The sequence below is a fragment of the Eriocheir sinensis genome, chromosome 35 (assembly GCF_024679095.1).
Source record: "Eriocheir sinensis breed Jianghai 21 chromosome 35, ASM2467909v1, whole genome shotgun sequence".
NCBI classification, from domain to species: domain Eukaryota; kingdom Metazoa; phylum Arthropoda; class Malacostraca; order Decapoda; family Varunidae; genus Eriocheir; species Eriocheir sinensis.
In genome coordinates this window covers 3352145-3365812 of record NC_066543.1, presented here as the reverse complement: position 1 = coordinate 3365812, position 13668 = coordinate 3352145, and the positions used below count along the sequence as shown (strand labels likewise).

The 13668-nt window shown below is 42.8% G+C and overlaps 1 protein-coding gene across 1 annotated transcript in view; it reads right to left on the bottom strand.

Annotated features, from left to right (window-relative positions):
* The window catches only part of LOC127007542 (nephrin-like), a gene marked incomplete at its 5' end in the record, with an annotated part of 36103 nt that extends 23271 nt beyond the window's left edge, over positions 1–12832 (bottom strand). The window contains 3 exons of the mRNA XM_050878712.1: positions 5384–5497; positions 10751–10959; positions 12693–12832. Of these exons, the coding sequence (XP_050734669.1) occupies positions 5384–5497; positions 10751–10959; positions 12693–12832 (463 nt within the window). The remainder of the gene's footprint in view (positions 1–5383; positions 5498–10750; positions 10960–12692) is intronic.
* Positions 12833–13668: the final 836 nt, after the last annotated feature.

Below are 13668 nucleotides of genomic sequence, written 5' to 3'. Positions count from 1 at the left end.
TCGTTTTTGATTTCCTGAAAAGTAGAAAATAATGACTTAGGCGGTTTGTTTCCGAAGGGGACGATATTTTGTGTTACCATTAGTCTTTTTGATAAAGGATACTCATTTTTATTATTTTCTCTTCTTTGGCGGCAAACTGTGCAGCGAAGAGCCGTCCACTTTTTCGATTTCCCCTTTTGCCGCTCTAACAATGACCCGAAAAAGAGCCGAGCATCACGTCGGCTCCAGCAGCAGCGTCCCGTGCTGTAGAATTCCCGCTCCGCTCCCTCACTCTGTCTCAATTTTGGCTAGTTAGCGAACCTTCAGTTTCTCTTTTCTCGCATCTGGTCTACCTATTTGTGTCAGTTATCGACTAATTGGGAAGGAAATAGTTAGGCGTTTTCTTCAGCTTTTCAAAGTCTGTTTTGTTTAAGTCGGTCAGTAATAGATAGAGGAAATGAACCAACATTTTTTCCCCGTTTTTGAATGTTTGTTTTGTATCATTACCAAAATTCAGCCGAGTAGAGTCTAAGGCTCGTTCGCTCACTCTTTCAATTACAAGTCAGCAGGGAAATATTTCTTCTTAATTTTTGGTTTCTGGTCTTTCTCAGTGTCGTTAATAACTTAAAACAACATATCTTAACGGCTTTCTGACTGTTTTATGAATATGTGTCGTTCCATAAAAGAGAAAAAATATAAACCATTTTTTTTCTTTTTTCTCAAGTTATGGAACTCCCGGTAATGCTTTATTATTAATGATGTAAACACTAACCAACCATTTGTTTCCTGTTTTCCTAGTCTGCTCTTAAAGCGTGTTGGTCTTAATATATAGAACAATTTAATCACCATTTTCCTTCTGTTCATGCAAGCTTGGTCCGTGTTTGTGCTGTTTAATGACAAATGAGGAAAGAAGTAACGCTTTTATCTTTTTTCCTCGCATCTGGTCTGCCTTCATCTGTGTCACTCAATAACATATTACGCAATGAAGAAACCAACTTATTTTTCTTCTATGGTGTGAGCGGTCCGTTTCTGTTTGCGCTTAGTGGCAAATTAAGACAAAAATATTCTTTTACGCCGTCGTCTCCCATTTGTGTCGCTCAATTATAGATAACGAAATAAGAAACAGACCTTTGACTTTTATTTTCGTGCGCCTGGCCCTTCTTTGTTTGTGTTGACCTTTGATAGATAAAGAGAAACAAGAATGCATGTTTTTTTTTATAGTTTTCATTTTCAATTTGTGTTCTGCATTGAGTACATAGATAACAAAAACGAAACCAATCCTTTTCCCCTCTTTTCCTGCGTCTGGTTCGTCTCAATTTGTCTTGATTATGATAACGAAATAAAGGAGAATGAAAAGCGACACCTTGGTTTGTTTTCCGGCACCCAATCTACCTCCATTTGTGGCGCTAAATATTCCACTACGAAAACGACCCCAATCCTTTTTTCTTGTGAGTGCGTCCGGTCGGCAAAGGGAGAAGTACATGGACGGAATAGATGAACACAGGGAGGTGGAAGAAAGGCTGGACAGCTTCTCCAATTAACAAGAGAGAGAGAGGTGTGCCAGTCCACGGTCGCCAATCTCTGCAGGGGCACTGAGCTTCCTTTGCAACTGCGTTCGGTTTGTCTCCTCTCTATTTTCGGCGCATAATAAATAAAGTGAAGACGAAGAAGAGAGCATCCAGGCGGTAATGGAGGCGAGGCGTTCCCCAAGGCACTGAGCGAAGTGTCTCATAAACCAACGAAACTTTTGGGAACATTCCTTAACGTATCGCCGCAGCGGGCCGACAATCGGTTTATAATTTTTACACCATTATAGAAAATTTAGCATCGAACCCTTTTGTGCTTTCTCGCGCCGCGCCGTGGATTGCCGGGTAAACAAGTTATATTTTCCTCCATTTGGGGTCAGGAAATCATCATCATCATCAGCAGCAGCAGCAGCCATTATTACTCCACAGAAAAACATAGACAGCAGAAAGGACATAATTTACTCTCTCCTTCTGCTTCGTTGCCAACCCTAACTTGTACAATTTCTGACTTTAAACTATTATTTTCTTGGCCATTTGTTATAAGTTCTAAGCATATAACCATCCCCAAGTCAATTTTATGTTCTTGATCTTCCTTAAAATATTTCCAACCTAAATCCTCTAATCGATCAGGAAATATATACATTAACGTGAAGAATTTAATACTTGACGAAGAATATAATGCTTGAAAACAGTAGCAATGATAATAATAATGAGGAAAATAATGATGATAATAATAATAATAATAATAATAATAATAATAATAATAGAAAATGTGAAACAAACAAAAACGATAACAACAGCAGGAACACCCAAGCGCTTGACTTATGCCCAAATGAGAACGGAAGGGGGGATGGAGGGGGAGAGAAGGGGCAGGGGGAGGGGCATGAAGGGCTTGCGAGAAAGGAGAGATTTAGGGAGCACGTGAGAAAATTTAATGGGGTTACGTGAAGGGGGAAGGGGGGCGGGGGGAGGAGGAGGAAAGGGTGGCTCTCAGGGGGGACGGGGCGAGGGAAGGCGGTAAAGGGCAAGTCTCAAGGGGAAAGGGGTGACGGTGGAAGGGGGGTAGGGGGTAGGGGGTGGGGGAAGGAGGGGGCCTGTTTGCAGCATCCCACCACACACAAGGTTAATACCACTACTTCCTCCTCCTCCTCCTCCTCTTCTTCTTTCTTCTCCTTATCTTCCTCTTCATCCTCCTTTTCCTTCTTCTTCTCCTCTTCATCTTCCTCCTCCTTTGTCCTCCCTCCTGCCTCCTCCTTCCTCTCTCCTCCTCCTCCTCCTCCTCCTCTTCTTCTTTTTCTTTTTTCTCCTTATCTTCCTCTTCATCCTCCTTCTCCTTCTTCTTCTAATCTTCATCTTCCTCCTGCTTCCTCCTTTCTCCCTCCTCCTCCTTCTCTTTCTTCTCCTCCTCCTCCTCCTCTTCCTTCCATTTTTCTCATGAAGTCTCCTCTTCCATCACCTGTGTATTATATTTTGCAGTGCATTTCTCTTCCTCTTCATTCGCCTCTTGTTCCTCTTCTTCATCTCCTCCTCCTCTGCTTCTATTTCGTCTTCCATAAGTAATACCATTTTTACTGATATTAATAATGATGATTGGCGTATTGATGATGATACTGATACTAATGATGATGATAATAATAATAATAATAATAATAATAATAATAATAATAATAATAATAATAATAATAATCATAATAATAATGATAATGTATAACAACTTAAGTTAAAAAATCATAATTCGTCTACCTAAGTCTTGAACAAACAATACAACAGACCTATTCTAGACATTTCTATTTTTTTTATAAATTATGTAAACTATCATTTATTTAGTGAAATGCTTTTATAGTTTAGTGGAAGCATTTTTGCAGCGAAATGATGTAATCCTGCTCGTGACAGCGAAACAAAATGGCATGACAAACTGTTAATATTTCGCGGGTGTTACCAGCTTGCTGCGCCGCGGAGGGGAGCACAGGCACGCTCCCAATACATATTTTGTTCCCTTGTAAAAATATCGCAACACACAACTGCTGCAAAATTTTAAATGTTTGCACAATATCCATAATGCAACGCTGGGTCCGTCCTGAGCCATGACTCCCTCCTACGACTTAAACACATGCAAGAAGGGATTATTAAGACACCCCTAGAGGTAAATTTGATTATTATTTTTTTTCTGCATCAATTTGAATTTATAGGAGCAGCTCTTCTCAGGCTATTTTTTTTATATATATATTTTCATTACGCCTTCATCTGCCTTTCTTACCATGAAAAAAAAAAAAAACCCACTATGATGCAAGTCCTCAGCCAGCACAAAGTCAAGGAAACGCAAACATTAATAGAAGAAAACAAACAAATAAAACAAAAAAAGCTAGCGTGACTTAACCGGACCTAACAGACAGACAGTAGAAACGTAGTGTGTGTGTGTGTGTGTGTGTGTGTGTGTGTGTGTGTGTGTGTGTGTGTGTGTGTGTGTGTGTTTAATCGTGTACTGCATGGCTACATCCTCATTATACTTCTCTTTGTTCTAATTCTTGTTCATTATTCTTATTTTTGTTCTACTTCGTGTTCATTATTCTTATTCTTTTCTTTCCTCTTCTCATTTTTTTGTACGACTTGGTATTATAGTCTGCACATTCATCTGCTTCTCCTCCCCCTCTTCATTCCCCCTCTCTCCTCCTCCTCCACCTCCCAGCCCTCCTCCTCGTCCGTATAATCCTCTCTTCTGCTCTCTTCTTTACCCTTCCATTTTCTTAGCCACTTCCAATTTACGGTTTTTAAGCTCGGCCATCGCGCGTATCATCAAGGATCCGCTACTCAAGGAAGACGAAAAATATGGCGAGAAATAATGAGCTCATCCTCCTCCGCTCATCCTGCAACCCCCTTTTTTCCTTCCTCCTTTTTTAGTCTCCCCCTCTTTCCCCTCTTCCTCTGCGTCTTTCTAGCTTGCATTTTAATCTGTGTTCTCTTCCTCTGTTTTTTTTCCCATTTTTTCCTATTTTAGTTTTTGGTCTTTCTTCCTCAGTCTTCAGGTCTCTTTTTTATGTTGAGTGGAATCCTATTTTCTCTCCCTTCAGCTATTTTATTTTCCCTGATTTCTTCACTCGTTCAGCCCGTCGTTCAGTTCTCAAGTCGCTCTTCTAACTTTCCTTACGTTCTTCATCTGATTTCCTTTTTTCATTTCAGAGGTGCTCTCCCGCCTACCACAGTTCACTTTTCCTTGATTTTCCCATTACTTTCCCCATTTCCCTTCCTTCATCTCCCTTTTCTTCTTCAATCTTTAGTTATTCAATTCTTCCTTCCATCTTACCTCTGTTTACATTATAACTTCCTTTTTTTTCTTTTTTTCTTTCCCTTACTTTATCTCTACATTCACTCGTTCAGTCATCACTTACTTCCTTTTTCGCATTCTAACTTTCCTTATCTTTTTTTCCCCTTATTTCATCTCTACATTCACTCGTTACCTTCTACTTCCTTCTTCACATTCTAACTCTCCTTATTTCCTCTTTTCTTTTACCTCATTCGTTCGTTCCTAATCTTCTACTTATCACTGTACGCCTGCAAGCATCACCCTCCTAGTTTTAATCCTTTTCCTTCGCCCCCCCCCCTCCCCCCCCCCCACACACACACATACACACATTCCCCTTTATACTCACCACCCTTTACTTTCTCTCTCCATTAACTAGTTCACTCCTTATCATGGTACACCTCCACGTCTTCTTTCCCTTAGTTTTCTTCCACTCACTTCTCTCCCTTCTGAATTCCCACTCCTCACCTCCCTTACTTTCATTTCCGTTCAGTCCTTACCTTCTACTTACCACTGTACGCCTTCAATAATTTCCCCATTGTAATCCCCCCCTTATCTTCGTCCCTTCATTGTTACTCACCTCCCTTCACCTCGCACAGCAGGGACATGGACTCCCCCTCGTTGAAGGGCCCCACGGTGGTCCACACGGGCTGGCCGGTGTCCGTCGTGAGGATGTTGGGCGTGTGGGGCGGAACTGTGTGGGGAAAAGAGGCTGGGCGTGAGTGGGGGAGGCTGAGGTGGTTGTGGTGGTGGTGGTGATAGTGGTGGTGGTGGAAAGGGAAATATGAGAGATGCAAACATGATATAAGTAACTGGGTAAGATGTTAACTGTTTAATTGTTAACATAAATATGAAAAAAAAAACGGAAGTGATGGAAAGTCAGAGGGGAGGAAGTTGAGTTAATGGAATATAAATGCGATTATTGTATACTTTATTGCACACATCTGTAGGTCCTCCTGTACTGAAGCCGGAGTTCAGAGGAAGTGTAATGATATCAATACAGTTAATATTAGCCGTTGGGAAGTTATATGCACATCACTTACTGCATACTAATCAAAGGACTTATGAAATAGTTATAGACCTCACTTATTGCCAGTAATATTATCACTATGGGCATTTTCACTACTACTACTACTACTACTACTACAACGACTGCTTTTTCTACTACAATTGTCACCTCTGCCACCGCCACGTATCACAATTCTCCACTCGCAGTACTGTTTCTACGAGGTGATTTCAGTCGTCCTAATTTGCAGCTAAATGGAAATGATCGCTACTGCAAATCGCCTCGTCGTTTGCAGCGTGTAGCCTCGTCGTAATTAGCTTATAAATTGTCTCTGTAATTGTTTTTCGTCTCTGTTGCAAGCTGACAAAGGCCCGGCAGCGGCGCCCAATTAATATTTTTTTGTACGTCACGCAAATTGAAAAGCACGTGAGGGGTAATGCCCGCTCCCTTTTATTTAAAACCGTTGGGGGTGATTTAATTGTATACGCGTTCATTTTTCATAGCCTGTGTGTGTGTGTGTGTGTGTGTGTGTGTGTGTGTGAGAGAGAGAGAGAGAGAGAGAGAGAGAGAGAGAGAGAGAGAGAGAGAGAGAGAGAGAGAGAGAGAGAGAGAGAGAGAGAGAGAGAGAGAGAGAGAGAGAGAGAGAGAGAGAGCAATTGATACGTAGGTAAATTGACTTCTGTACAGGTAAAACTGGCAGACAACCGGACACATACACATACACACACACACACACACACACACACACACACACACACACACACACACACACACAACCACACACACATCGCTTTCCCTCCCTTCTTCCCATTTCCTTTGCCCCCACCACCACCATCACCACCACCACCACCATCACCACCACCACCACCATTCCTGTTTACTCATCTCTACTCCTCCATCTCGTCGGTCGCCTCTTAACCTCTCCTCAGCCGCAGCACCCGTCATCTCCTTTATCTCCCCCCCGTTAACATGACACATAAAGAAGTAGACACTCATTGTGGCGCGGGGCAACATGACCTCTTAATGCCACGGCGGCGGGATTAGCGGCGTCTTTCTGGCCTGGAGGAGGAGATGAAGGGGGGGAGGCGAGGGTGGAAGGAAGGAAGGGAGGAGGAGACGAAGGGTGGGGAGGCGAGGGTGGAAGGAAGGAAGGAAGGGAGGAGGAGACGAATGGGTGGGGAGGCGAGGGTGGAAGGAAGGAGGGAGGAGGAGACGAATGGGTGGGGAGGCGAGGGTGGAAGGAAGGAGGGAGGAGGAGACGAAGGGGTGGGGAGGCGAGGGGAAAAGGGGGAACGTTGGCGGTGGGGTAGAACAGGGGAAAATTGGAAATGTGAATAGGTAAAGTGGATTGCTGCAAAGGAGGAGGAGAAATAAAGAAAGGCTGGTGAGTTGGAAGCACAGAAGGAGGAGGAGGAGGAGGAGGAGGAGGAGGAGGAGGAGAAGGAAGTACGTGAAGAGGAGAGTAATAATTGAAGCGAAAGGAGAGAAGAAGGAGGAGAGAGAGACGATAAGAGGAGGAAAGCTGAACTATCGCAGAGAAGAAGAAGAAAAGGCGTTACCGGGAATAAGGATTAGCATGAGGATGATGATGATGAGGAGGAGGAAGAGGAGGAGGGGGCAGCAGTAGAAGAGAAAGGGGAATAAGAGAGCAACGAATGGAGGAGATAGAAGAGAAGGAGGAGAAAGAGGAGGAGGGGGAAGAATACATAAGGGAGAAGGCAATAAAGGGGGAGGAGGAGGGGGAGGGAGAGAGAGGGTTGAAGATAAGACAAGAGAGAGGAGGAGGAGGAGGAGGAGGAGGAGGAGGAGGAGGAGGAGGAAGAAGAAAGTGCGTTAAAGAAAAGAAGTATTAAAAGTCTGTGGCCCGTAAGAACATTCATGGAGATTTATGCTAAACGGCGCATTGCATCAGTGCCCATCTCCATCTCCTTAGGCCGCAAGACAATGGTGGACAGTGATTCTAAATTTCGGGAAAATAACTTAGTATATATTAAATTCTCGTGTACCGACAGTTTCCATTTTCTGAGTCAATCAATTGTAATGACTTATAGAGAACGTTAGAATGAGAGAGCAAGTAGGAGGAGATTAGGAGGAAGAGGAGGAGAAAGAGGAGGAGGAGGAGAAGGAGGAGGAGGAGGAGAAAGACGAAGATAAGGAGGTAGAGGAGGATACACAAGGATACATAAAGACATTAGGAGAGTACAAGAGTCCAGACATCCTACACATAACAGCTCCTGATTTTGTTATGAACCAAATTCCCTCCCCAATTAATTAATAACTCAATGCTCCATGTGAAGAGGAGGAAAGAATGAAGAAGAGGAGAAGGAGAAGTAAGTAGAATGTTAAGATCTAGAGCAACATCATTGATTGCAACAAAGAAAAACACTACTGCTGAATATGATAATAATAATAATAATAATAATAATAATAATAATAATAATAATAATAATAATAATAATAATAATAATAATAATAATAATAATAATAATAATGCTAGAAAAGACGAGAGGAAGTAGTAGAAAAAAAAAACACCACGAGGAAATAAAACATGTGATCGTGGGAAAGAAAGGAAAATAAAATGAGCAAGGGTTTAGCTGTTGTGGCCATTGTGGAGGAACGGAAGAGATGGCGGTGGAGGGAAGAAAGGGGAGGAGGGACGGAGGGAGGGGGGAGGGGAGTAAGCGAAGGGAGAGGAAGGGGAGGGGAGGGAGGGAGGGGGGGGGCGGTAAGAATTGAGACAAGGATTTCCGCCGACTCTCTTCCCCAATAGAAACGAGAGTGTGGCTTAGGTTTCGGGTCTTCCCTTCTGTCTATTTTTTGTAATTTTATCTGTCTGTCTGTCTGTGCCTGTCTGTCTGTATGTCTGTCTGTCTCTCTATCTTGCTCTTTCATTAGTTATCAATAGAAGTGAAAGTTTGGATTAGATTACTGATATTTCTCTCTGTCTGCTTTTGGTCACTTTATCTGTGTATTTTAATTCTCTCTCTATTTTGATTCTCTCTCTCTCTCTCTCTCTCTCTCTCTCTCTCTCTCTCTCTCTCTCTCTCTCTCTCTCCCCTGCTCCAACATTAGTCATATTACATTCAAACCTATTACCAAACCTATTCTTCCTCCTCCATCCCTTCCTCCTCCTCCTCCTCCTCCTCCTACTCCTCCTCCTCCCCCTAATCTTAAAATCTTAGCTTCCCTCTTTTTTCCCTTCTATTAAATTTTCACGCTTCCTCTCCCGCCTCCCATTCCGGACGCACCTACAGCCAGCTATTGCCCGTAGACGCAAATAGTTTCAACGAGATTTTCATACAAAGTTGTTTTTGAGCTCGTGCAGGAAGATGGGATATTTGCATACTCTTCGTTGCCTCTACCTGCCCGCGGGGGGAGGGGGGGGGGGGAGTGAATGAGTGAGAGTGAGAAAAGAAAAGAAATGAAAGACAAAGGGAAGAGAGAAGAGAAGAGAAAAGAGGAGAGTTAGAGTGAAAACAGATGAAAAGAGAAGAGTCAGTCAGGGTGAGAAAAAAAAAGAAAAGAGAAAGAAAAAAGAGAAAAACAGATGAGAGAGAGAGAGAGAGAGAGAGAGAGAGAGAGAGAGAGAGAGAGAGAGAGAGAGAGAGAGAGATGGCTATGGAGGAGTGGAGGTAAAAGACGGATAACTCTGGTTGGAGGGGAAAAAAGGAGAGAGGAAAGGGGAGAGAAGGGACAAACTGAAGAGGGATTAAAGGAGGGAGGAAAGAGAGAGGGAGCAGTGAGAGAGGGAGGGACTTTGCTGCAGTTTGAGGATGGAGAGTGGAGAGGAAATTTTTTTGAAAGTCTTATTTGGGGAAAGAAAATGGAGGAGCGGTGTAGATTGTGTGGAGAGAGAGAGAGAGAGAGAGAGAGAGAGAGAGAGAGAGATTTGGAGGAACGTGGGATGAGCCTGGATAGAAGAGGAGAAACGGGAGTAGAAAAGAAATGGGATGAAATCGGAAATAGAAGCGATAGAGTCCGGGAGAAGGGAAGAGAGGAGAATGAGGAGGGGAGAAAATTAGGATGGACAGAGAGGGAGAGAGAGAGAGAGAGAGAGAGAGAGAGAGAGAGAGAGAGAGAGAGAGAGAGAGAGAGAGAATAACAGAGATGGAGAATAAAACACTATCTCGCAATATATATGTAACGAGGAAGAAAGACATGATTGATACCGGTAACTAATTGACCTTTTATATATCCCTAAGTAAAAAAAAAAAGGTAGAATAAGTTAATAATGAATAAATGAATAAGAAATGTAGCTCCGTCAGTATTATTTATCGGTCTGTAAAAAATTGGCGATAGAATCCTCGAAGTAACGCGCTGATAATGACCTTGGCAGCGAAATACTTGATTGGAATATAAGGTCTTGTTTATGCCGTTGCCTGTCACGCGGTAATTGGAATTTTTAGGCCTTTCCAGTGCTCTCTTTTTTATCTCTCTCTTTCTCTCGCCCTCTTTTATTATCCCGCTCATCTCTCTCTCTCTCTCTCTCTCTCTCTCTCTCATCATTAGGGGCATTCCTGGTTCATTAATTGGATCAGTTTGTCCTTTTATGAGTTGTTTGTGATTTGTTTTTAAGATTCTGTACTTTTGTGAACTTGTCTCCTTCCACACGCATTACTGTTGTTATTATTATTATTATTATTATTATTATTATTATTACTATTGTTGTTGTTGTTGTTTATTACGTATTGTTATTATTATATCAGATGCAGGGGTAGTAATACACAGTAGTAATAGTGGCATGGATAATATTCAAAATGTGAACTCATTGTCGCCTTATGTATTCTTAATTAGACCTTAACTAGCATACAAGAAGGAAATCACGCACTTTATCCCCTTTAAACACACACACACACACACACACACACACACACACACACACACACACACACACACACACACCCCTCCTCCTCCCCCTACAAAATAAGCTTCGGTACTTACTGACGACGGTGAGGTTGGTTCGTGCGTTCCTGGTCGGGCTCTTCTTGAAGTCGACGCGGCAGCGGTACATGCCCTCGTCGTCCGCCTTGACATTGTCGATCACCAGCTCGGCGGGGTTAGACTGCAGGTCGAAGTGCGCGCGGCCGCCGAGAGACTTCTGGTCCGCCCAATCCCTCACCTCGTTGACCTGGTTCTTCCGGGAGTCGTAGCTGGGAGGAGGGAGGAGAGAGGAGTGTGTGAGCGAGTGTGTGAGGTAGGAAAGGACGGAGGAGGAAAGGGGAGGGACGTGACGGACTAGAGAGAATGAGTGAAGGAGTGAGTGAAAGATATAAAAGGATGAAGATAGGGAGGGACATTGGGGACTATTGCTAGATTTTTTTTTGCCCTGGTTAGTAGTTGTGATAGTGTAGTAACGGTAGTAGTATTAGTGATATAAGTAATAGCTATAATAGTTGGAGAAATAGCAGTATGTTGTTTATGGAAATATTGCACCGATGATGGTAGTAGTAGTAGTAGTAGTAGTAGTAGTAGTAGTAGTGATAGTACTAGCAGTTACCTTTTACTTAATAATTACGTAATAACAATGCATATAGTCAATAATTACATGATCAAATTAAAGCACAAACATTGATGAAAGAAAACTAATTAAGCCGCCCTTGATCATGTGTGTGTGTGTGTGTGTGTGTGTGTGTGTGTGTGTGTGTGTGTGTGTGTGCGTTTGTTTGTTTCCATTATGCTCGTAACGTCAGGTGCAGGGAGGCTTAGGATGAAAGATAGCGTGAAGGCGCTGGATGAAAGGTTAGGGTTCTGGCGAGGCAGGTATTCAGGTGAGTCATGCAGGTAAACAGGTTGATTAATGAGGGCTGAGCCTTTATAGCCCTTAATACCCCAAGGTGCCTCAGGGGACTCCGCCCTTGCAATACACTACCTTTACAATCATTACTAGTAGATGAATGCTATTACCTCCCATAAGTGTGACAAACGCGGTCTCATGTTGCACTATATACTACTGCAAGGTGATTCAGGTGACGCGACTTGATGCATTGCTCTACTGTGCGCCGCATTAGTAACCAAATGCTTCCCCCTCCCATAATGGTGATGAATAGAGTGCCATGTTGCACTTAATTGCATTTTGTTTTTTGTTTTGAATTGATCAGTCACATGTTTCTTTTGTTTAATTTAGTGCACGAGACAGCGATATGGTCATTTTCTCGTCTGGTCAATGTTTCTCTCATGCAGTGCAGGAAAAAAGAACCTGTAACACAAAAGACTGGAGAGAGGAAAAATAAGTATAAGTGTATATACAAAACTCCTTTTTATTTTGTCCATAAGCTTAACTTCATTAATCAGCACATTTTTAATCGATCGCAGCACGTTTTTCATCGATGCATCAACAAAATAGAAACCATTAAATTTTTGTTTAGTCCCATAAAGCAGAAACAGCGATCTTTTTCACTCAAATCCGTAACGCAATAGAATGTATCGTTTGGTTTTCGTAGAAAAGCTCCAATTTCAAGGAAATACTACATGAAATCACTTTGGCATCAGGTGCTTAGAAGAAAATCTGACAATTATGGAGTGTATAGGATTGTATGTATTAGTTAACTTTTGTAAAGACTACGAAAAAATTCTATTATAATGTTCGGTAATTGTTGTCGTTGTAACAGTTATAGTGAAGAAGCTATAACAGTAATATTAGAGGAAGTAATTGTAATAGAAGTGGTTACAGTGGCATTCATGATTACAATACGCATTACACCGAACAAATAATCAAAACCGTTGCAATTGTAACAAATAAAACCAAACAAAATGGAGGAAACTTACACGAAAACCCTTTGGCACTGGGTGACTAGAAGAAAACCTGACCATTAAGGATTGTATGGGATTGTACAGTCTTGAGCTCTATGTTGAACTGACGCTTTAAACACATGTCCCAACGTACCTGTAGATCGGGGCGCCCACACCATCCTTGTACCACAGCACCAGCACCACGCGGTCTGTGGGGTCGGCGGTCAGCACGTCACAGGGGAGCTCGGCGCGGCCCCCTTTCCTCACGTGGACGCGGAACAAGGGCCCGGCTGTAGGGGGAGAGAGGCGCACGTGTTACTCTGTGTTTGAGGATGCAGGGGCGGGAATTAGGGCAAACGATGGTGTGTGTGTGTTGAAGGGGGATGTAAGGGAGGAGAGGAGATGTAGGGGAGAGAGGTGTGGAAAACGTCGGGAGAGGAGAGGCAAACGTAAGGGAAAGGCAAATATCAGGGAGAGTCAAACATTAGGGAAGGAGATGTAAACGTAGAGGAGAAACTAACGCAGGTGATATGTTCAGGTGTGCAGGAGTAAATTAGTGAAGAAAAGGTAAGGTACACATGTTAATTTGGGTAAATGTAAGGGGAGAAGGAGAAGGCATAACGTTGCGAGGAAAGGGAAAATGTGAGTAGGCCTATGTGCGTGAGGGTGATGCGGTTATTGTGGTTATTGTGGTTATTGGTGATGGCCTTAGCAGCAACTTAGTGGTGAATAGAGTAGCAGTTGTTGTAGAGGATGTAGCAGTATTAGTAATGGTAGTTTGAGGATATTCTTGCAGTAATTGTTAGGCACATTATTAATTAGGAGTAGCAGTAGTAGTAGTAGCAGTAGTAGTAGTAGTAGTAGTAGTAGTAATAGAAGTGTTAGTACCATTTACTTTTCCTTCTATTGAATGTCGAGTACTTAATTCTGCCTTCCTTATTGCCCCTCACCTTCCTAGCTTCACCATCCCCCTCCCTCCCCTTTTCCTCTCCCCCTTCCCCTCTCGCTCCCTTCCCCACTCTTCACCCGTTGTAGTTAGTGTCGGCAATGCGTCGGGGATAATAATGACCCGTGTCGGTAATTGTATTTGCTCTGTATGTGAGTGTGATAATGACGCTCGTTACTCCTTT